General features: G+C 44.9%; 3 protein-coding genes and 1 long non-coding RNA gene across 6 annotated transcripts; 1 reads left to right on the forward strand and 3 right to left on the reverse strand.

The window, feature by feature from the left end:
* Positions 1 to 1,034: 1,034 nt before the first annotated feature.
* LOC147219656 (H-2 class I histocompatibility antigen, K-D alpha chain-like) lies at positions 1,035 to 4,808 on the reverse strand. Of its 2 annotated transcripts, XM_086171304.1 has the most exons (8): positions 4,665 to 4,808; positions 3,764 to 4,030; positions 3,297 to 3,575; positions 2,579 to 2,869; positions 2,203 to 2,304; positions 2,039 to 2,056; positions 1,776 to 1,858; positions 1,035 to 1,677 (listed from the first exon to the last, which is right to left on the reverse strand). In XM_086171304.1, exons 1-7 carry the CDS (start codon positions 4,732 to 4,734, stop codon positions 1,800 to 1,802), a joined length of 1,086 nt encoding a protein of 361 aa, XP_086027430.1. In that variant the 5' UTR covers positions 4,735 to 4,808; the 3' UTR covers positions 1,035 to 1,677; positions 1,776 to 1,799. The 2 variants fall into 2 exon arrangements, with proteins under 2 accessions (XP_086027430.1, XP_086027431.1); XM_086171305.1 differs by lacking the exons at positions 1,035 to 1,677; positions 1,776 to 1,858; positions 2,039 to 2,056; positions 2,203 to 2,304; positions 2,579 to 2,869 and having other exon boundaries at positions 3,283 to 3,575; positions 4,665 to 4,805.
* Positions 4,809 to 12,856: 8,048 nt separating this feature from the next.
* LOC147219657 (uncharacterized) lies at positions 12,857 to 13,912 on the reverse strand. Its single transcript, XR_015108008.1, has 4 exons — positions 13,773 to 13,912; positions 13,609 to 13,626; positions 13,346 to 13,428; positions 12,857 to 13,247 (listed from the first exon to the last, which is right to left on the reverse strand). It is a non-coding gene; the product is annotated as an uncharacterized LOC147219657 (long non-coding RNA).
* Positions 13,913 to 13,927: 15 nt separating this feature from the next.
* On the forward strand, positions 13,928 to 14,682 carry LOC147219658 (proteasome subunit beta type-8-like). The gene is made up of 2 exons (XM_086171315.1): positions 13,928 to 14,144; positions 14,502 to 14,682. The coding sequence occupies exons 1-2, from the start codon at positions 13,928 to 13,930 to the stop codon at positions 14,588 to 14,590; spliced, it is 306 nt and encodes a 101-aa protein (XP_086027441.1). The 3' UTR covers positions 14,591 to 14,682.
* Positions 14,683 to 16,227: 1,545 nt separating this feature from the next.
* Positions 16,228 to 20,014, reverse strand: LOC147219659 (H-2 class I histocompatibility antigen, K-K alpha chain-like). 2 transcript variants are annotated; one of them, XM_086171306.1, is made up of 8 exons: positions 19,864 to 20,014; positions 18,962 to 19,228; positions 18,504 to 18,782; positions 17,786 to 18,076; positions 17,402 to 17,503; positions 17,238 to 17,255; positions 16,975 to 17,057; positions 16,228 to 16,876 (listed from the first exon to the last, which is right to left on the reverse strand). In XM_086171306.1, exons 1-7 carry the CDS (start codon positions 19,931 to 19,933, stop codon positions 16,999 to 17,001), a joined length of 1,086 nt encoding a protein of 361 aa, XP_086027432.1. In that variant the 5' UTR covers positions 19,934 to 20,014; the 3' UTR covers positions 16,228 to 16,876; positions 16,975 to 16,998. The 2 variants fall into 2 exon arrangements, with proteins under 2 accessions (XP_086027432.1, XP_086027433.1); XM_086171307.1 differs by lacking the exons at positions 16,228 to 16,876; positions 16,975 to 17,057; positions 17,238 to 17,255; positions 17,402 to 17,503; positions 17,786 to 18,076 and having other exon boundaries at positions 18,490 to 18,782.
* Positions 20,015 to 23,380: the final 3,366 nt, after the last annotated feature.

Below are 23,380 nucleotides of genomic sequence, written 5' to 3' on the forward strand. Positions count from 1 at the left end.
CCTCGGTTTGTGATGTTCCTGAAAGAAGTACGTGGTCGTGCTCGGAGGTCTCTGGAGGTTTGACATGCCAGCGGAAAAAGACAATGAGCAGCATCAGCTGGAGCAGTGCAGGGAGCTGCAGGACAGGGTTCCACACGCAGGAGCTGCATCTCATTATGGGATGCTGCAACGATGGAGGGATTCTGTTAATGCAGCTGGTCACATACTGGATGGATGGAGGGATGGATGGATGGAGGGAGGGATGGATGGAGGGAGAAATTGAGGGATGGATGGAAAGAGAGATTGAGGGAGGGATGATGAATGGAGGAATGAAGTGAGAGATAGACAGAGGGATGGATGGATGGATGGATGGATGGATGGATCGAGAGATGGATGGAGGGATGAACAGAGGGATAATGGATGGATGAATGGATGGAGGAATAAAGGAATGGATGAAGGGAGGGATAGACGGAGGGATGGGTGGATGGATGATGGAGGGATGGAAGGAGGAATAGATGGATAGAGAGATGAAGGGAGGGATCGATGGATGAGGGATTGAGAAAGGGATGGATGGATGAATGGATGGATGGAGAGATGAAGGGAGGGATGGAGGGATGAATGAATGGATGGATGAATGGATGGATGGATGCCTGTTTGATAGGGAAGAAATGGTGGTATCCAGTAGCAGAAACAAATCAGCGTACTCAATTACATACAAGAGTTGACTAAAAATTAGGACATTAAGTCGGAAAACTAAATAAACCAAATGAAATAAAGAATAAGATTATATATAGACCAATGAATAGAAGAAGTGGGATCTGTTATTTCCAGATGGTTTGGTCGGCAAATACAAACTGATATACAGTATATGGTCGACATCATTCATGAAAAAACATTTATCTCAGAAATGGTGTTTAGTAAAATGGATATTATTGTCAAAACAGAAAATTATGGAAATAAAAAGTGAGTTCTCATGGCTATTCAGCACACGTTATAAGTGTGTGTGTGTGTGTGTGTGTGTTGTATTACAAAATAAAACACATTTGAGATTTTGAGGGAGTTTTAGGAAATTTATTGAACTGCAAAAATCATTACATGAAGCAATGACACATCAGTGCAGCAACATTTTGATTCTGAACATTGATTTTTTTTTTTGTTCACAACAAACCCCAATAAAGAAAACGGTTTCTAAACAGATTTTCTACCAAATAAAACACACTTTAATATCAGCATCAACAATCACGGTGAAATCCAAAAAGTATTTCTGTTCAAGCAGAGGAATATAGAACTGGAAATTCATTAACCAAATTGGATGTGTGGATGAATAAACGGTGTGTGTGTGTATGTGTGTGTGTGTGTGTGTGTGTGTGTGTGTGTGTGAAAGCCGCCACCAGGTATTATCAGAGTAGACACAGAGCAGTGGTGTTGCACTCAGAGCCAGATCTCAGGATGAATTGTGAACGTGTTGCTGAGAAACATCTTCCAGTGAAGCTGAGCAGGTCATGGATGGAAGGTCTGTCAGTTCAAATCCTGTTTTTATGGAGTAAAATCCTTTTTAAATACACTTTTACAGCCGGTCGTCTTCAGCAATCCAATGTTGAAGAAAAATCTAGATGTTCAACTCCCGATTCCAAATTTCCAGCAGGACTGAAGACGACGTCTCCTTTCTTCTGCCACTTTCACAATTCATCTGGAAGCCTGAGGAGACACAAAGAACAAAAAGACATCAACCAGCAGACAAAAGAAAACCCACGTCTCCAAGAAACCCTGGAAGGCGGCTTTCAGGAGGAACTCACTGTGTGCAGCGCTGGGTTTGTCCCTCAGGACGAGGAGGAGGAGTCGCCATTGAGTTTCTCCAAAACTTCTGTGCAGCTGGAAGCTGGAAGGTCAGAAACACACAATTATCACCGGTCCTGATCCAAACTACAACTAAGTGTCAGCAGGAAACACTTCTTTGGTGGTTTCACAGAGGTTCAGGTGAACATGCTCCACCAGGGACGAAGACTGAGGAGCAACTTCATCCTGCTGATTCAGAGGATCGAAAACGGCTTTTACTTACGAGACGGAGGAGCTTTGGCTGAAATACAAAGAGAAGAGAAATAATTCAGCTTTGCCAGAATAGTTTGCAGACAATGTGTCTCAGAGCCTCACACTGGGACAGAGATGTTTGCAGTGAAAAAGCAGCGAGTCAAAGTCAAACATCTGTGTGTGGAGGTCTCTCACCAGACTTCTTCTTGTAGAAGACGTATCCGACGGCAACCAGGACGAGCAGAGCGACAACAATCAGTGTCACAATGACAGCGGTGACGATGTTGCTGTTCTTTGCTGTCGAGCAAAACGCAACACAAATAGTCACCATCTGCACACGCACACACACACACACACACACACACACACACACACACAGAATAGGTCCACTTTTCACAGACTGGAGTTGTTGTTAACCAGTTAAGTCTGACTGATCCCGACTTGAATTCTTCAGCAGGAAGAAAAAGCACGAGGTACGACAGAAACGGGAGCTTCATCTCTGAATGTCTGGACGCCGACAGGAAACCAAAGGTCCGTTTCCCACCTTCATCCCCTGTGAGTCCAGTCTTACCGTTGCTCCTGATGGCGTTTCTGTCCAGGACGGTGACCACGTCCTCCTTGACACCGGAGAGCTGAAACACACACTGGTACTTCCTCAGATCTTCGGTCTCGTCCGGGAGCTTCAGGTCGGCGCTCATCTGGAAGGTTCCGTTGGCGTTGGGGAGGATCTCTCCAGACTCCTGAGGGACCTTCTGTCCGTCCTTCCTCCAGAACAGCACGGCTTCCCTGGGGAAGAAACCCGTGGCGTGGCAGCTGACCGGAGAGGAGGGCGTCTTCTGGAGGAGAGACACTCCGGGAAGGTCTGGAGCGTCAAGAGAAACACAGGAGAGTTTCACAAAGGAAGGAAGAGAGAAAGACTCACGGACGGGACGGAGATGAAGAGAACGTGGAGGAAAAGAGGGAAGATACAAGATGGTGTGAAGGGATGGAGAGAAGCCAGACCTTCTTCTGCTGCGGACAAATAGGACTGGAATCTAAACTTGCAATATAGAAGAATGAAATCAGCTAGAAAGCAGAAAGAACCCAAGAATCTGCATCCACTGAACAAAGAAGGAAAGAACATTGATTGATTGATTGATTGATTGATTCGGGTTCATTGACAAGAGCAACTATTTTCATGGAAGTCACAAATTCATTTCCTCAAATTCAGCAAGAAAACAAGCAAAGGTTTGAAATGAAACAGAAACACTGTTGTGTTAATGAAATGACGTCAGGTCATGTGATTCTACCTGTTCTCAGCAGGGAGCTCCTCCCGTAGTTTAGATACTTCTTCAGCCACTCAGGACAAATCTGGGTGTAGTACTGCTTCTTGTAGTCATTATCGGCCTTGTCATTGTCCCACTTCCGTTTGGTGATGAGAGCCTGTGGTCTCGGAGCGATCCATGTCAGTGTCTTCAGGTCAAATGATATGAAATCTTCTCCATCATAAGAGTACTGATCAAATCCATTCACTTCTCCAGTCTCATCGTTCCACTCACAGCCGTACATATTCTGGTAGGTGTGGACTCCTGAGAGAGAGACAGAAGCTGCAGTGAACCAGAGTGAGATCTCAGCACAGTCTGCTGCGTTTATTATGGGATGGACATCAACTCGGTGTCACTGGTGTGTGTGTGTGTGTGTGTGTGTGTGTGTGTGTGTGTGTGTGTGTGTGTGTGTGTGTGTGTGTGTGTGTGTGTGTGTGTGTGTGTGAACAAACCTCCAGTCTGGTTGAAACGCTTCTTTGCAGTTTCAATGTTGCCTTTGTTGACCTGCTGTTCCCCCAGTAAGCCTTGGGTCTGGCTCTCCCAGTACTTTGGATAATCTGCTGAGACTTTGTCCATCCAGTCCTGTTTGGGTTCTGCTCTCTTGGTGTTGCTGTCTTGGTGAACCATCAGAACTTCATCCACCAAACCCACAGCTACAAACTCTGGGAAGTTCGGGACTTGAGAGGATGCCGTGTAGAAATACTTCAGGGAGTGAATCACTGTAAGGGATATTTCATCCAGCGATTACATTTTGTGATGAACACTTCTATAAACAGCTTTAAGCAGTTCCTCAAAGATGTCAAAAAGTGCATCACAGACACGTCCTGGTCATTTCTGCTGAGCAGTCAGTGAATGATGGAACTTTTCTTAACAAAACTTTGAATTTATCAGAAAAGCAGTCCAACATTCAGACAGAAATACTGCAAGTCAATCTCAAAGTGAAGGATTATTTCCAGGTGGAGGGAATATTAGCTTTTCAATACTGTCTCGGGTTCAGCTTGAAAAAGTCATTATTCAAATTTCAACGAACAAAACTCCACGATTTATTGGATAAAACTGATTTTATTTCGCCATTTTCCCCGAAGTTCATTCTTCATCGTGTATTTCCTGGATCTCTTCTTCTGCTTTCTCTTTAGCTTTGGAATGATCTTGAAGCCCAAACAATGTACATATTTGGTCTCATCTCCTCTGAACTCTCACTCAGAACTAATAACTACAGTTTCCATCAGATTATAAAAGTGCAGTGTTTAGAAGAAACACTGAAGATGATCTTTGGACCGAAATAACATGAGTCGCTGCGTCAGACTCGTCGAGTCAAACCTTAGAAAAAGCTCTTCTGGCAAAATGACTTACCAGCCGTCACGCTGGACGTTCCCATGACAACCGCAACAAGTAGAAAGACGTTCATTGTCGCCGGTCGCATCTTCAGGTCTGCAGAACCTTCAGACGTTCACGGATTGTTGGACCTTCAAGGTGGAAGATCAAGTCCTGAATGAAGGATCGGGTGGGAGGAGGATGGAATAGACCACCGTCTGAGCCAATGAGAATTCAGATTTGGCGGCGACGTCACGAGTCACCAGGCAAACCGAAATTCTGCGGCTCAAAGCGAAAGTAGAAAAACGACGCAGTTGTTTTTATCCACTTTATGAGGCGATTTCAAGACAAATACGATCCTTTTCCAGTTTCTCGACTTCTTTTTGTTGCGCAGTCATATTGTAGCTTACCGATCAAAGTTTAAAAGTATATATGTTCTTTAAGGTTATTAAACTGTTTCCACAAATATTTTCTGCGAGTCTCATTAATATTTGAAAGAAAACGAGTCTTTATTCTTCACTGAATTTGTGTCACAATTTGTGAATTTGCCTGATTACCTGGAAATCTTAAAATGCAGAGGCTGGAACAGAAACCACTGTCGGTTCCAGCCTCTGTAACCGAACTAATCGATCAAAGTTTCACTTATGTTCTGTCAGGAAACGGATTAATTTTTTGGGAGATTACAGTTCTTACAAGATTACAAGAAGTTTGTGGCGCTGCAGTGGAACAATTCGTGTTCTTCTGGTCTTTATGAAAATATCCAAATATCACCGTCAACCATGAAAACCGAGCGAGTTTCCAGAGACGGGGCCAAAGGCTGGAGCAGTGCGCCCCCTAGTGGACGCTAGCGGAACTGCAGTCGTTTCTCACTGGAACTGCGAAGCCCAAACATTGAGGAAGAAAATGAAAAAATAGTTATAGCGTCACTAAATATGAATCTAAATTTAAATAGAGAGAATATTAGAAGACAATTAGAAAACAGCAAAGACATCCACAAATAAACAGACAGCAGAGATAAGAATGGACAACAGGATGGAATAATATGAAATAGACAATAAGGGTGAAAAATAGACAACCAAAAGTAAACGACAACATAAAGAGAGTGACGATAGCAATGACAAGATTAAGATAAATAAAGAAAAACAGGCAGGATGCGAGTGGGCTGAGACCAACAAGGATAAAACAGACAGCAGAGTGAGGGCACGACCTGTGAGTGGGAGAGGTCGTGAGGTCGCGGCAGCACAGACGCTCCTCCGGACGGTCAGAGTTGTGTGTTTTTTGATGGCCGTGGGCACAAAGGAGCGTCTGAAGCGTCCAGTTCTGCACCGGCGTGAGATGAACCGTTGGCTGAAATGTCAGCTGGAATGTGTGAAGGTGCATTGAAGGACTGACGGTGCAAAAACGTGCTTGCAGGAACCCGGTCTTTACTGTAGTGAGTTATAAATGTCGCGGTTTATGTTGATGCTTGTTTTCTGTGTGATTTTGGGGTGCTGGGAATTTTGAGGGTGTGGTTTGGGGTGTAAGGAATTCTGTTTTTTTTGTTTTTTTTTTTACCTGGAAATGAGCGGGAACAGTTCGTTGTATTGCAGACTTGTGTGGTGTGACTGTGGCCAACAACAGCTATTGCTTATGAAACGGACGTTGTCCATGTTTCGGGAGGAATACAGGAGTTTGCCTTGTTTGAATCGTCTTTTTTTTTCTTCTCCACGGCTCCGGGAATCAACGTCTGTTAGCCATGGGACATATACAATACAGAGTGAGGGAAAACTAAATGAAAAAAAAATGACGTAAAAACTGACGTCAAATTAGCTGAACAGCCGCCAAAAACTAAAACAAGTGTCAAACCTTGTTATCAAGTGTCATACATTTCCTGAGAGCAAATATAACGTGTCTTAATATGTAAACTAAAATGTAAACTCAAATAAAACTAATGAGATCACCTATCTCAACAGCCCCTCTTGATCTGAACATCCAAAAATTTTAGGACTTTTTAATTTCCAAAGAACCACTTCTTAAATTTTGCAATCTCAACCTTCGTCATGGGTTTTGTTAAGATGTCTGCCAACATGTCCTCTGATGGACAACAGACAAGATTTACTTTACCCTCACTGAGCGCTTGACGAATGAAATGATATTTTACATCAATGTGTTTTGACCTCTGTCCGTTCACAGGATTCTCACTCAGTGCGACGGCCCCCCGATCGTCTCCGTAGATTGTTGTGCGACTGTACATTTTGTTGTCCATGCAGTTTGACAGTTGAGACAGGTACGTGTTTTCTTGCGCGGCTGCGGCTCGACCGATGTATTCGGCCTGTTTCTTTGACTTCCGTGCAATGGCTGGGCCTTGTTTTGTTAAACTGAAACAGTAACCTGCAGTGCTACGTCTCTCTTCTCCAGATGATGCCCAGTCTGAATCGCTGAAAGCTGTCAGGTTCAAATCCTCCTCATTTGTCTTGAAACTCAGCTCATAATCAGCTGTCCCCTTCAAATACCTCAGAACATGTTTTGCAGCGACTAAGTTTTCTCCTTTTGCCATGACCAGAGTCTGTGATAGTTTGCTTACTATCCAACTGATATCAGGTGCAAGTCATGGCACAAACCAGACTGCTTACAATCTCACGATATCACATTACATTACATTACATTACATTACATTACATTACATTTGGCAGACGCTTTTATCCAAAGCGACTTACAATAGAGGACATAGGGACTGCAAATACACTTGCAAATACACGATGCACAGGAAATATACAGAACAGTAAGCTTGGGTTAGTGAGGGTTTTTTTTTTTTTTTTTTTGGACAGAGACACACAAACGTACACACACACACACACACACACACACACTGCATAGCCTAACTTGCTGCCAACCTGATCTGGCGCATCAGTGCAGTAAAAAGTCCTGAAAGAGAAATGTTTTTACCTGTTTCTTGAAGGTTGAGAGAGATGATGCTAGTCTTGTTGCTTCCAGAAGTTTGTTCCACCACTGAGGTAGTAGAACTGAGAACAGTTTTGCCTGAGATCGCTTAGAGTGAGCAAAAGGTACTGCTAGTAGGTTTGTATTAGAGGAACGCAGCTCTCTGCCGGGAACATAAGGTCTTATCATTTGGGTCAGATATGCTGGACCTGTTCCTGAGGTGGTTTTGAAGGCCAGGGTCAGGACCTTGTGCTTGATCCTGGCAGCTACTGGTAGCCGGTGCAACTGGACGAACAGAGGTGTAACATGAGCCCTTTTGGGTTGAGTGAATACCAACCGCGCTGCAGCATTCTGTACCGTCTGCAGTGGTTTTATTGCACAAGCAGGTCGTCCAGCTAGGAGGGAATTGCAGTAGTCCAGGCGGGAGATAAACATGGCCTGAACCAGTAGCTGCGCCGACTGTTGGGTCAGGTAGGGTCTGATTTTCTGAATGTTGTACAGCCCAAATCTGCAGGTCCGGGCAGAGGATATTCTTTGGGGTGGACAGGTTCACTTTGCTCATTTTCCTCCGTGACAGGGATGCCCTCCAGCTTTTGCTCACCTGGAGTAGATCTGTCTTTACATTCTGACATTCCAAATCTCTCTCGCATTTTTAGGATGTACTTTGTCTGGTTCGTTTTGATTTCATCCCCCTTTTGTTCAAACTGTATGCCCGAAAAATATGATATTATCCCCAGATCTTTCATGTTGAACTTGGATTTCAGGTTCTCTTTAAATGTGCCGAGCACATCATTGCCGCTTGCTGCAATGATTAAATCGTCTGCCCAAATGATTACGATGATTGCGTCACCATTTTCCATCTGTTTTCTGTCCACACAGTGGTCAGAGAGATTTCTCACAAAGTTGTCTTGCTCTAAGTGGTCATTTAGGAGTTCATACCACTTTTGTCCTGATTGTTTCAGGCCATAAAGAGATTTCTTTAATCTATACACCAGTTTCTCTCCTGTCTCTGACGTCTTTTCCAACCCTTCTGGTTGTTCCAAGAAAATTTCCTCATGTATCAGAGTATGTAGATATGCCGTCTTAACATCCGTCCGATGGACAACGAGGTTATTTTGCACGGCTGTCTGCATCAGTGCACGTACCGATGTGATGTTAGCTGTCGGTGCAAAGGTTTCACGTTAGTCTATGTCTTCTGCTGGATTGTAACCCTTAGCTACATATCTCGCCTTAAATATTTGTCCACCTTCAGCATTTTCTTCAAGGGCAAATACCCATTTTCCTTCAACTACTTTTCTCCCTTCAGGTAAAGTTGTCAGTTCAAATGTGTCTTTCTGTCATAGCGAGTCAATCTCTTCCCTCAAGGCACATTTCCACCCGGGTGCCAGCGGTGACTTCTTTGCTTCACTGTAAGTCTGTGGGACTCCACACACAGTCCTGTGACAATAATCAACAGTTGCATGATTTTTATCATTGCCAATATAGCCTGTCTGATCTTCTTCTTCTTTCGGCTTTTCCCGTCAGGTGTCGCCACAGCGAGTCAACTTTCTCCATCTAACCCTATTCTTTGTATCTTCCTCTCTCACACCAACTACCTTCATATCTTCTCTCACTACGTCCATAAACCTTCTCATTGGTCTTCCTCCAGACCTCTTGCCTGGCAGCTCCAATTCCAGCATCCGTCTACCAATATATTCTATTGGCTATGCGGTGTGTGTGTGTGTGTGTGTGTGTGTGTGTGTGTGTGTGTGTGTACGTTTGTGTGTCTCTGTCAAAAAAAAAAAAAAAACCCTCACTAATCCAAGCTTACTGTTCTGTACATTTCCTGTGCATCGTGTATTTGCAAGTGTATTTGCAGTCCCTATGTCCTCTATTGTAAGTCGCTTTGGATAAAAGCGTCTGCCAAATGCAATGTAATGTAATGTAATGTAATATTCTCAATCCCTCCTCTGTACATGACCCAACCATCTCAGTCTGGCTTCTCTGACCTTCTCTCCAAAACATCTAACATGTGCTTTTCCTCTGATTGACTCATTCTAGTCCAAACATCATCGCTGGTCTCACCACTGTCTTGTACACCTTTCTTTTTATTCTGGCTGAAAGTCTTCTATCTCTTGGTACCCCTGACACTTTTCTCCACCCATTCCAACCTGCTTGGACCCGTCTCTTCACCTCTTTTCCACACTCTCCGTTGCTCTGGACTGTTGACCCTAAGTACCTGAAATCCTCCAGCTTCTTGATCTCCACTCCCTGTAGCCTCACCGTTCCACCCGAGTTCCTCTCATTCACACACATATATTCTGTCTTGCTGTGACTAACTTTCATTCCTCTCCTTTCCAGAGCATACCTCCACCTCTCTAGATTTTCCTCTACCTGTTGTCTGCTCTCACTACAGATCACAATGTCATCCGCAAACATCATGGTCCATGGAAATTCCTGTCTCACCTCATCTGTCAGCCTGTCCATCACCACTGCGAACAAGAAGGGGCTCAGAGCTGATCCCTGATGGAGTCCCACCTCCACCTTGAACTTCTCTGTTACCCCTACAGCACACCGTACCAGTGTCTCACAGCGAGCATACATGTCCTGCACCAGTCTAACATACTTCTCTGCCACTCCAGACTTCCTCATACAATACCAGAGCTCCTCTCTCGGCACCCTGTCATATGCTTTTTCTACCAATATGGTCTGTCTGATAATCCTCTCAATACTTCGGAGCGACCTTTTCTCGTCTAGGATAGCGACCGCTTTGACTATGTCTGGGTTTTATGTCTGACCTCGTCTCTTTTTCACTTTGAACATTGTCTGCTGTTTGGTCGTCATGTGACACATCTGCGTTAGCGCTCTCATCCTCATTGTGCTTCTGGTTGTCTGTTTTATTTTCACTTTATGACACATCAGTTCTGGTTTCACCTGTAGATTCTGTGCCTTCATATCCCTGGATTTCTGTCTCATAATCATCAGGGGATGATGTTTCACGTCTTACGGCCTTTTCCCTTAGAAGAGACTGAAAAGCATTTCCTGTGTATTCGGTCCCGTTGTCTAATCTGATACATTTGACACTACCATACACTGCGCTGTCAGCAAGGGACTTCTCTGTTGCTAATGACGCTTCACTCTTGTATTTGAGAAAATATACAAATACTGCCCCCGAATAATCGTCCGCGACTGACATGACGTACTTATGCCCGTCTTGACCGGCCGGTTCAATCGGGCCTGATAAGTCTGTGTGGACCATTTTTAGGGGTGCATCAGCTTGCCTGTTTCTGCTATTTGTGAATTTTCCCTCCGTGCACACGTTCCAGTCCACCTTGGTCTGACCTGTGAGCTTCATACCCTCTGCTAAGTTTGGTCATTTTAATACATCTTTTACATTGCGGTGTCCCATAATCTCATGCCATGTTTTGACATCACAAGTTAAGCTTACTTTATCCCTGGACATCATGTCATTTACTGTATCATCATGCAGTTTTTGATCATCTCTTATGTCGTAGAATCTGTCACGTTCCTCGATGCTGAAAACTGTCCCTTCTTTGGTTATGAGTCTGTTCTCTCCTTCTTTGAATATCACGCTGGCTCCATCGGCTGTGGCTGCAGTCACTGATATGAAGTCCTGAGGATATGATGGGATGAACAAGGCTCCCCTTCAGGTTACCAGGACAGGCTTTCCTTCAATGTCCTGGAGTAACACTTCTGCGTCACCTCTTTTTCACGCCACGTTGTTCCTTCTGGTCCCGTCTTCTGGCTCCATGTAATGTTTGTTTGGGTTTAAAAACTCGTCGAATCTCGTGAATGTGTCTTTTTGTGTTACGATGTGTGATGTAGCGCCACGGTCTACCATCGGTCCATTTTCTCCGAGGGACTTTTTGACCGACCTTGAATACAAAAATGTGCTCGTCTTCCTCACCTTTGTATTGGATGTCTGTGTTTTGTCTGACCGAGTCTTCTTTGGGCTTGGATTTTCTTCTGCAAGTGTCATCAGTGTGGGTTGTGCTTCTGTGATTGCTGCACCATTTTGGCACTGATTTTTGGAGACAAGCTTCGGCCACATGGCCACGGTTTCCACATCCACAGCAGGTCACCGTTGACATGTCCACTTTCATTACATTGTCTGATTTGGGTTTGCTGTGAACCTTTTCAGTCTCTTCGTAACTTCTTAGTTTACTCTTGAACTGGATAAACGTCATTTCTTCACCGCTCTGTGTTACGTGAATGACGAAGGCCTTGTATGGTTCTGGAAGTCCTCTCATAACCACAGCGATCATCGGCTCATCACCTGTTTTGTGTTCCTCAGAGCGGTTACCGCCTTTTCTGCTCTGATCACGGAATCTGTTACTGTTTCGTCGGGCTCCTTCTTGAGTGAGCAAAGTTCGTGGCGCAGGGAAATAATTCGGGGCTTACCCTGGCTGGCGTCGTGATCCCGTCATATTTTCGAAGCTTTTCGACCGTCATCTGCGGCTTCCCTCATTACCGATGATAGACTTTTATCGTCGAGGAGCCGGATAAGCTCAGCGTAGCGTTCTGCATTTTTATCTGGGTCGGGCTCAACAGTTGAAAGTATCGTGTCTCTCAAACAGTCGAGCCGCATGTGTTCCAGAAACTTTACGTCCCAAAGCTCGTAGTTGTTTTCGTCTCCGTCTAAAACCAAACGTTGTCATCTTCCTCCTTTTGTTCGTAGTCTGGGCCCATAACCTGCTGCGTTTACGTTTGCGGCTTCTTCGCTTTCGATATTTCAGGAGGAATACACAAGTTTGCCTTGTTTGAATTGTCTTTTATTTTCTTCTTCACGGCTCCGGAGATCAACGGGGGTCGGCCATGAGACATACAGTATACAATACAGAGTGAGGTAAAACTAAAGGTAAAAAATTGAGGTAAAAACTGACGTCAAATTAGCTGAAGTCGCCAAAAAAACTAAACAAAGTCTCAAACCTTGTCATAAAGTGTCGTACATTTCCTGTGAGCAAATACAACATATATTAATATGTAAACTAAAATGTAAACTCAAATAAAACTAATGAGATCACATATCTCAACAGCCGGTGTTGTTCTGATGTCATGTGTCGCCGTCTCAGTCAGGAAGCATCTTTCAATTGCTAGTTGGAGCGAGAAGCGTGGGTGAAATCTCAGTCAAAAAACGCAAAGTATCTCCCGCCGAGCCGCAAAGCACGGCGGCTTTGAGTCCGTTGAAAATAAAACACACTTCAATATCAGCATCAACAATCACGGTGAAATCCCAAAAGTATTTCTGTTCAAGAGGAGGAATATAGAACTGGAAATTCATTGACCAAAGTGGATGTGTGGATGAATAAACGGTGTGTGTGTGTGTGTGTGTGTGTGTGTGTGTGTGTGTGCGCGTATGTGTGTGTGTGTGTGTGTGTGTGTGTGAAAGCCACCACCAGGTATTATCAGAGTAGACACAGAGCAGTGGTGTTGCACTCAGAGCCAGATCTCAGGATGAATTGTGAACGTGTTGCTGAGAAACATCTTCCAGTGAAGCTGAGCAGGTCATGGATGGAAGGTCTGTCAGTTCAAATCCTGCTTTTATGGAGTAAAATCCTTTTTAAATACACTTTTACAGCCGGTCGTCTTCAGCAATCCAATGTTGAAGAAAAATCTAGATGTTCAACTCCCGATTCCAAATTTCCAGCAGGACTGAAGACGACCTCAACTTTCTTCGGTCTCTTCCGAAATTCATCTGGAAGCCTGAGGAGACACAAAGAACAAAAAGACATCAACCAGCAGACAAAAGAAAACCCACGTCTCCAAGAAACCCTGGAAGGCGGCTTTCAGGAGGAACTCACTGTGTGCAGCGCTGGGTTTGTCCCTCAGGACGAGGAGGAGGAGTCGCCATTGAGTTTCTCCAAAACATCTGCGCTGCTGGAAGCTGGAAGGTCAGAAACACACAATCATCACCGGTCCTGATCCAAACTACTACTAAGTGTCAGCAGGAAACACTTCTTTGGTGGTTTCACAGAGGTTCAGGTGAACATGCTCCACCAGGGACGAAGGCTGAGGAGCAACTCCATCCTGCTGATTCAGAGGATCGAAAACGGCTTTTACTTACGAGACGGAGGAGCTTTGGCTGAAATACAAAGAGAAGAGAAATAATTCAGCTTTGCCAGAATAGTTTGCAGACAATGTGTCTCAGAGCCTCACACTGGGACAGAGATGTTTGCAGTGAAAAAGCAGCGAGTCAAAGTCAAACATCTCTGTGTGGAGGTCTCTCACCAGACTTCTTCTTGTAGAAGACGTATCCGACGGCAACCAGGACGAGCAGAGCGACAACAATCAGTGTCACAATGACAGCGGTGACGATGTTGCCGTTCTTTGCTGTCGAGCAAAACACAACACAAATAGTCTGACAAGGACTGACAGTGCAAAAAATGTGCTTGCAGGGACCCGGCCTGTACTATGTGGATGATTCTGGAACGCGTCTGTCCGGCCGGATGTTCTCTACCGGCTGCGGGAACAGCTACGCCTACGGCGTGGTGGACAGCGGCTACAGGGAAGACATGAGTGTGGAGGAGGCGTACGACCTGGGCCGACGGGGCATCGCTCACGCTACGCACCGGGACGCTTACTCTGGAGGAGTGGTCAACAGTGAGTGAGCCGGCGTTGTTGTTCTGATTTCATGTGTCGCCGAATCAGTCAGGAAGCATCTTTCAATCGCTAGTTGTAGCGAGGAGCGTGAACCGCTGGGATGCAAGTCCCGCAAAGCACGGCGGCTTTTAGCGACGAAGGTGCGGGAATAGACCTGTCAGATTTTGTCAGAGGCGGAGGCCGAGTGGGCTCCGCCGCCGACACGCGTCCACCGCAAATGTGCAACACGTGCGCGGAAAGAAGGCCCTCTGCACCCATTCCAAGCGGCTTCTTCCCCTTGGAAATGCGTGGCGATGAACAAAACCAGGCCGCGTGTGTTCGTGTGTTCACGTCGACCTGTGTGTGTTTGCTGTGCAGTGTATCACATGCAGGAGGACGGCTGGATAAAGGTGTGTCAGGAGGACGTCTCGGAGCTGATCCACCGCTACAGGAAGGGGATGTTCTGAGGTTGAACCACTCGAGCTCAGCCGGCTGTGGAGCATTTTTAAATACTGATGTTGATTTATTTGGCTGGACTTGAATAAAAGAATAAAATGCACATTTTCAGACTTCCCTGCAGTTTTGTGGCGAATGCACCCGAGAATACCTGCATTGAGAAGGTGTCACCTGGGTGAAACGTGGGTGGGAGGCGAAAACGGTGTGATCCGTTGTGGAAATGGCGAGCCGCGTGTTTCCTTGAGTCGGAAACAAAACAGGCCGGCAAGTCGCTGGGAACCAAAGAAGGTCTGCGGAGGAACCAGCCGGGTTCGCTGCAGATCCAGAGATGAAGATTGCCATTCTACCTGGCTCCGAACACACACGCCTCCTCCCTTCCGGGCATGACGGAGTTTTAGCTCCCTGCAGAAGGAGGTCACATGACATGATGACTAAATTCCACGGCTGATCTGGAGAGACATTCGAGAAACATCGGAGTGATCGATAGGGTTATAAACTCCCGTTCTTCTTTTAGGTGGGAGTTTCTGCCCTGAACAGGGGCAACAACTTCTCCCAAACACTGAACAGGATGAAGAAGGAAAACGTCCTGAGCGTCTTTGGGTTGATGGATCGTCATCGTCCCAGAAACTGAGGCGTCGCTAAATGTCACTGATGCTTGGCCTCGGTTTGTGATGTTCCTGAAAGAAGTACGTGGTCGTGTTCGGAGGTCTCTGGAGGTTTGACACGCCAGCGGAAAAAGACAATGAGCAGCATCAGCTGGAGCAGTGCAGGGAGCTGCAGGACAGGGTTCCACACGCAGGAGCTGCATCTCATTATGGGATGCTGCAATGATGGAGGGATTCTGTTAATGCAGCTGGTCACATACTGGATGGATGGAGGGATGGATGGATGGATGGATGGATGGAGGGATGGATGGATGGAGGGAGAAATTGAGGGATGGATGGAAAGAGAGATTGAGGGAGGGATGATGAATGGAGGAATGAAGTGAGAGATAGACAGAGGGATGGATGGATGGATGGATGGATCGAGAGATGGATGGAGGGATGAACAGAGGGATAATGGATGGATGAATGGATGGAGGAATAAAGGAATGGATGAAGGGAGGGATAGACGGAGGGATGGGTGGATGGATGATGGAGGGATGGAAGGAGGAATAGATGGATAGAGAGATGAAGGGAGGGATGGAGGGATGAATGAATGGATGGATGGATGGATGGATGGATGGATGGATGGATGGATGGATGGATGCCTGTTTGATAGGGAAGAAATGGTGGTATCCAGTAGCAGAAACAAATCAGCGTACTCAATTACATACAAGAGTCGACTAAAAATTAGGACATTAAGTCGGAAAACTAAATAAACCAAATGAAATAAAGAATAAGATTATATATAGACCAATGAATAGAAGAAGTGGGATCTGTTATTTCCAGATGGTTTGGTCGGCAAATACAAACTGATATACAGTATATGGTCGACATCATTCATGAAAAAACATTTATCTCAGAAATGGTGTTTAGTAAAATGGATATTATTGTCAAAACAGAAAATTATGGAAATAAAAAGTGAGTTCTCATGGCTATTCAGCACACGTTATAAGTGTGTGTGTGTGTGTGTGTGTGTTGTATTACAAAATAAAACACATTTGAGATTTTGAGGGAGTTTTAGGAAATTTATTGAACTGCAAAAATCATTACATGAAGCAATGACACATCAGTGCAGCAACATTTTGATTCTGAACATTGATTTTTTTTTTTGTTCACAACAAACCCCAATAAAGAAAACGGTTTCTAAACAGATTTTCTACCAAATAAAACACACTTTAATATCAGCATCAACAATCACGGTGAAATCCAAAAAGTATTTCTGTTCAAGCAGAGGAATATAGAACTGGAAATTCATTAACCAAATTGGATGTGTGGATGAATAAACGGTGTGTGTGTGTATGTGTGTGTGTGTGTGTGTGTGTGTGTGTGTGTGTGAAAGCCGCCACCAGGTATTATCAGAGTAGATACAGAGCAGTGGTGTTGCACTCAGAGCCAGATCTCAGGATGAATTGTGAACGTGTTGCTGAGAAACATCTTCCAGTGAAGCTGAGCAGGTCATGGATGGAAGGTCTGTCAGTTCAAATCCTGTTTTTATGGAGTAAAATCCTTTTTAAATACACTTTTACAGCCGGTCGTCTTCAGCAATCCAATGTTGAAGAAAAATCTAGATGTTCAACTCCCGATTCCAAATTTCCAGCAGGACTGAAGACGACGTCTCCTTTCTTCTGCCACTTTCACAATTCATCTGGAAGCCTGAGGAGACACAAAGAACAAAAAGACATCAACCAGCAGACAAAAGAAAACCCACGTCTCCAAGGAACCCTGGAAGGCGGCTTTCAGGAGGAACTCACTGTGTGCAGCGCTGGGTTTGTCCCTCAGGACGAGGAGGAGGAGTCGCCATTGAGTTTCTCCAAAACGTCTGCGCTGCTGGAAGCTGGAAGGTCAGAAACACACAATTATCACCGGTCCTGATCCAAACTACTACCAAGTGTCAGCAGGAAACACTTCTTTGGTGGTTTCACAGAGGTTCAGGTGAACGTGCTCCACCAGGGACGAAGACTGAGGAGCAACTCCATCCTGCTGATTCAGAGAATCGAAAACGGCTTTTACTTACGAGACGGAGGAGCTTTGGCTGAAATACAAAGAGAAGAGAAATAATTCAGCTTTGCCAGAATAGTTTGCAGACAATGTGTCTCAGAGCCTCACACTGGGACAGAGATGTTTGCAGTGAAGAAGCAGCGAGTCAAAGTCAAACATCTCTGTGTGGAGGTCTCTCACCAGACTTCTTCTTGTAGAAGACGTATCCGACGGCAACCAGGACGAGCAGAGCGACAACAATCAGTGTCACAATGACAGCGGTGACGATGTTGCTGTTCTTTGCTGTCGAGCAAAACGCAACACAAATAGTCACCATCTGCACACGCACACACACACACACACACACACACACACACACACACACACACACAGAATAGGTCCACTTTTCACAGACTGGAGTTGTTGTTAACCAGTTAAGTCTGACTGATCCCGACTTGAATTCTTCAGCAGGAAGAAAAAGCACGAGGTACGACAGAAACGGGAGCTTCATCTCTGAACGTCTGGACGCCGACGGGAAACCAAAGGTCCGTTTCCCACCTTCATCCCCTGTGAGTCCAGTCTTACCGTTGCTCCTGATGGCGTTTCTGTCCAGGACGGTGACCACGTCCTCCTCGACACCGGAGAGCTGAAACACACACTGGTACTTCCTCAGATCTTCGGTCTCGTCCGGGAGCTTCAGGTCGGCGCTCATCTGGAAGGTTCCGTTGGCGTTGGGGAGGATCTCTCCAGACTCCTGAGGGACCTTCTGTCCGTCCTTCCTCCAGAACAGCACGGCTTCCCTGGGGAAGAAACCCGTGGCGTGGCAGCTGACCGGAGAGGAGGGCGTCTTCTGGAGGAGAGACACTCCGGGAAGGTCTGGAGCGTCAAGAGAAACACAGGAGAGTTTCACAAAGGAAGGAAGAGAGAAAGACTCACGGACGGGACGGAGATGAAGAGAACGTGGAGGAAAAGAGGGAAGATACAAGATGGTGTGAAGGGATGGAGAGAAGCCAGACCTTCTTCTGCTGCGGACAAATAGGACTGGAATCTAAACTTGCAATATAGAAGAATGAAATCAGCTAGAAAGCAGAAAGAACCCAAGAATCTGCATCCACTGAACAAAGAAGGAAAGAACATTGATTGATTGATTGATTGATTGATTCGGGTTCATTGACAAGAGCAACTATTTTCATGGAAGTCACAAATTCATTTCCTCAAATTCAGCAAGAAAACAAGCAAAGGTTTGAAATGAAACAGAAACACTGTTGTGTTTATGAAACAACATCAGGTCATGTGATTCTACCTGTTCTCAGCAGGGAGCTCCTCCCGTAGTTTAGATACTTCTGCAGCCACTCAGGACAAACCTTGGTGTAGTACTGCTTGCTGTTTTCATTACGGGCCGTGTCATTGTCCCACTTCTGTTTGGTGATGAGAGCCTGTGTTCTCGGAGCGATCCATGTCAGTGTCTTCAGGTCAAATGATATGAAATCTTCTCCATCATAAGAGTACTGATGAAATACATTCACTTCATCAGTCTCATCGTTCCACTCACAGCCGTACATCTTCTGGTAGGTGTGGACTCCTGAGAGAGAGACAGAAGCTGCAGTGAACCAGAGTGAGATCTCAGCACAGTCTGCTGCGTTTATTATGGGATGGACATCAACTCGGTGTCACTGGTGTGTGTGTGTGTGTGTGTGTGTGTGTGTGTGTGTGTGTGTGTGTGTGTGTGTGTGTGTGGTGTGTGTGTGTGTGTGAACAAACCTCCAGTCTGGTTGAAACGTGGCTTCAAGATTTCAAAGCTGCTTTTGTAGACCAGCTGGTTCCCCAGGCCGATCTGGGTGTTCTTCTCCCAGTACTCTGGATCATCTGCTGAGACTTTGTCCATCCAGTCCTGTTTGGGTTCTACTCTCTTGGTGTTGCTGTCGAAGTGAGTAATTGGAACTTCATCCACCAAACCCACAGACACAAACTCTGGGAAGTTCGGGACTTGAGAGGATGCCGTGTGGAAATACTTCAGGGAGTGAATCACTGTAAGAGATATTTCATCCAAAGATTACATTTTGTGATGAACACTTCTATAAACAGCTTTAAGCAGTTCCTCAAAGATGTCAAAAAGTGCATCACAGACACGTCCTGGTCATTTCTGCTGAGCAGTCAGTGAATGATGGAACTTTTCTTCACAAAACTTTGAATTCATCAGAAAAGCAGTCCAACATTCAGACAGAAATACTGCAAGTCAATCTCAAAGTGAGGGATTATTTCCAGGTGGAGGGAATATTAGCTTTTCAATACTGTCTCGGGTTCAACTTTAAAAAAGTCTTTATTCAAATTTGAACGAACGAAACTCCACGATTTATTGGATAAAACTGATTTTATTTCGCCATTTTCCCTAAAGTACCTTCTTCATCGTGTATTTCCTGGATCTCTTCTTCTGCTTTCTCTTTAGCTTTGGAGTGATCTTGAAGCCCAAACAATGTACATATTTGGTCTCATCTCCTCTGAACTCTCACTCAGAACTAATAACTACAGTTTCCATCAGATTATAAAAGTGCAGTGTTTAGAAGAAACACTGAAGATGATCTTTGGACCGAAATAACATGAGTCGCTGCGTCAGACTCGTCGAGTCAAACCTTAGAAAAAGCTCTTCTGGTAAAATGACTTACCAGCCGTCACGCTGGACGTTCCCATGACAACCGCAACAAGGAGAAAGACGTTCATTGTCGCCGGTCGCATCTTCGGGTCTGCAGACCCTTCAGACGTTCGTTGTTGGACCTTCAAGGTGGAAGATCAAGTCCAGAATGAAGGATCGGATGGGAGGAGGATGGAATAAACCACCGTCTGAGCCAATGAGAATTCAGATTTGGCGGCGACGTCATGAGTCACCAGGCAAACTCAAATTCTGCGGCTCAAAGCGAAAGTAGAAAAACGACGCAGTTGTTTTTATCCACTTTATGAGGCGATTTCAAGACAAATACGATCCATTTCCTGTTTCCCGACTTCTTTTTGTTCCGCAGTCATATTGTAGCTTATAGCGTATATTTGTTCTTTAAGGTTATTAAACTGTTTCCACAAATATTTTCTGCGAGTCTCATTAATATTTGAAAGAAAATGAGTCTTTAGTCTTCACTGAATTTGTGTCACAATTTGTGAATTTGCCTGATTACCAGGAAATCTTAAAATGCAGAGGCTGGAACAGAAACCACTGTCGGTTCCAGCCTCTGTAACCGAACTAACCGATCAAAGTTTCACTTATGTTCTGTCAGGACACGGATTGATTTTCTGGGAGATTACAGTTCTTACAAGATTACAAGAAGTTTTTGGCGCTGCAGTGGAACTATTCGTGTGCTTCTGGTCTTTATGAAAATATCCAAATATCACCGTCAAACATGAAAACCGAGCGAGTTTCCAGAGACGGGGCCAAAGGCTGGAGCAGTGCGCCCCCTAGTGGACGCCAGCGGAACTGCAGCCGTTTCTCACTGGAACTGCGAAGCCCAAACATTGAGGAAGAAAATGGATTTGATCACATTTGTCCACAACCACACTGACTGCCTGGAAAACAAAGATGGTATCTCTGCACTTTAAGCGTTTGCACAAACACTTTCATGCGGATCTCATTGCTATTTGAAAGAAAACATGTGGCTTCCTTATGATTGAATTTCCAGGGTGTGTGTTTGTGCATCAGCCTCTGACAGATGAAATCATGATCAGTGTCAAATATCTCAACCAGTTCCAAATGAATTTGTGTCAGGTTGTCGGTCTCAGCAGGTTCATCAGCTGGAGTGAACGTGAAACCAAAGAAGTGAAGATGCGGTCGGTGCATTCATTCAAATCAAGCAAGGATGAAAAAAGGATAAGATCGACTTTATTGATTCCCATCGGGGAAATTCTTTGTCACAGCAGCGAAATAGTTATAGCGTCACTAAATATGAATCTAAATTTAAATAGAGAGAATATTAGAAGACAATTAGAAAACAGCAAAGACATCCACAAATAAACAGATAGCAGAGATAAGAATGGACAACAGGATGGAATAATATAAAATAGACAATAAGGGTGAAAAATAGACAACCAAAAGTAAACGACAACATAAAGAGAGTGACGATAGCAATGACAAGATTAAGATAAATAAAGAAAAACAGGCAGGATGCGAGTGGGCTGAGACCAACAAGGATGAAACAAACAGCAGAGTGAGGGCACGACCTGTGAGTGGGAGAGGTCGTGAGGTCGCGGCAGCACAGACGCTCCTCCGAACGGTCAGAGTTGTGTGTTTTTTGATGGCTGTGGGCACAAAGGAGCGTCTGAAGCGTCCAGTTCTGCACCGGCGTGAGATGAACCGTCGGCTGAAATGTCAGCTGGAATGTGTGAAGGTGCATTGAAGGACTGATGGAGCAAAAACGTGCTTGCAGGAACCCGGTCTTTACTGTAGTGAGTTATAAATGTCGGGGTTTATGTCGATGCTTGTTTTCTGTGTGATTTTGGGGTGCTGGGAATTTTGAGGGTGTGGTTTGGGGTGTAAGGAATTCTGTTTTTTGTTTTTTTTTACCTGGAAATGAGCGGGAACAGTTCGTTGTATTGCAGACTTGTGTGGTGTGACTGTGGCCAACAACAGCTATTGCTTATGAAACGGACGTTGTCCATGTTTCGGGAGGAATACAGGAGTTTGCCTTGTTTGAATCGTCTTTTTTTTTCTTCTCCACGGCTCCGGGAATCAACGTCTGTTAGCCATGGGACATATACAATACAGAGTGAGGGAAAACTAAATGAAAAAAAAATGACGTAAAAACTGACGTCAAATTAGCTGAACAGCCGCCAAAAACTAAAACAAGTGTCAAACCTTGTTATCAAGTGTCATACATTTCCTGAGAGCAAATATAACGTGTCTTAATATGTAAACTAAAATGTAAACTCAAATAAAACTAATGAGATCACCTATCTCAACAGCCCCTCTTGATCTGAACATCCAAAATTTTAGGACTTTTTAATTTCCAAAGAACCACTTCTTAAATTTTGCGATATCAACCTTCGTCATGGGTTTTGTTAAGATGTCTGCCAACATGTCCTCTGATGGACAACAGACAAGATTTACTTTACCCTCACTGAGCGCTTCACGAATGAAATGATATTTTACATCAGTGTGTTTTGACCTCTGTCCGTTCACAGGATTCTCACTCAGTGCGACGGCCCCCCGATCGTCTCCGTAGATTGTTGTGCGACTGTACATTTTGTTGTCCGTGCAGTTTGACAGTTGAGACAGGTACGTGTTTTCTTGCGCGGCTGCGGCTCGACCGATGTATTCGGCCTGTTTCTTTGACTTCCGTGCAATGGCTGGGCCTTGTTTTGTTAAACTGAAACAGTAACCTGCAGTGCTACGTCTCTCTTCTCCAGATGATGCCCAGTCTGAATCGCTGAAAGCTGTCAGGTTCAAATCCTCCTCATTTGTCTTGAAACTCAGCTCATAATCAGCTGTCCCCTTCAAATACCTCAGAACATGTTATGCAGCGACTAAGTTTTCTCCTTTTGCCATGACCAGAGTCTGTGATAGTTTGCTTACTATCCAACTGATATCAGGTGCAAGTCATGGCACAAACCAGACTGCCTACAATCTCACGATATTACATTACATTACATTACATTACATTACATTACATTACATTGCATTTGGCAGACGCTTTTATCCAAAGCGACTTACAATAGAGGACATCGGGACTGCAAATACACTTGCAAATACACGATGCACAGGAAATATACAGAACAGTAAGCTTGGGTTAGTGAGGTTTTTTTTTTTTTTTTTGGACAGAGACACACAAACGTACACACACACACACACACTGCATAGCCTAACTTGCTGCCAACCTGATCTGGGGCATCAGTGCAGTAAAAAGTCCTGAAAGAGAAATGTTTTTACCTGTTTCTTGAAGGTTGAGAGAGATGATGCTAGTCTTGTTGCTTCCAGAAGTTTGTTCCACCACTGAGGTAGTAGAACTGAGAACAGTTTTGCCTGAGATCGCTTAGAGCGAGCAAAAGGTACTGCTAATAGGTTTGTATTAGAGGAACGCAGCTCTCTGCCGGGAACATAAGGTCTTATCATTTGGGTCAGATATGCTGGACCTGTTCCTGAGGTGGTTTTGAAGGCCAGGGTCAGGACCTTGTGCTTGATCCTGGCAGCTACTGGTAGCCGGT

Source organism: Fistularia commersonii, chromosome 24 (assembly GCF_037954325.1).
Source record: "Fistularia commersonii isolate RoL2024-O1a breed Wild chromosome 24, RoL_Fcom_v1.0, whole genome shotgun sequence".
NCBI lineage: Eukaryota > Metazoa > Chordata > Actinopteri > Syngnathiformes > Fistulariidae > Fistularia > Fistularia commersonii.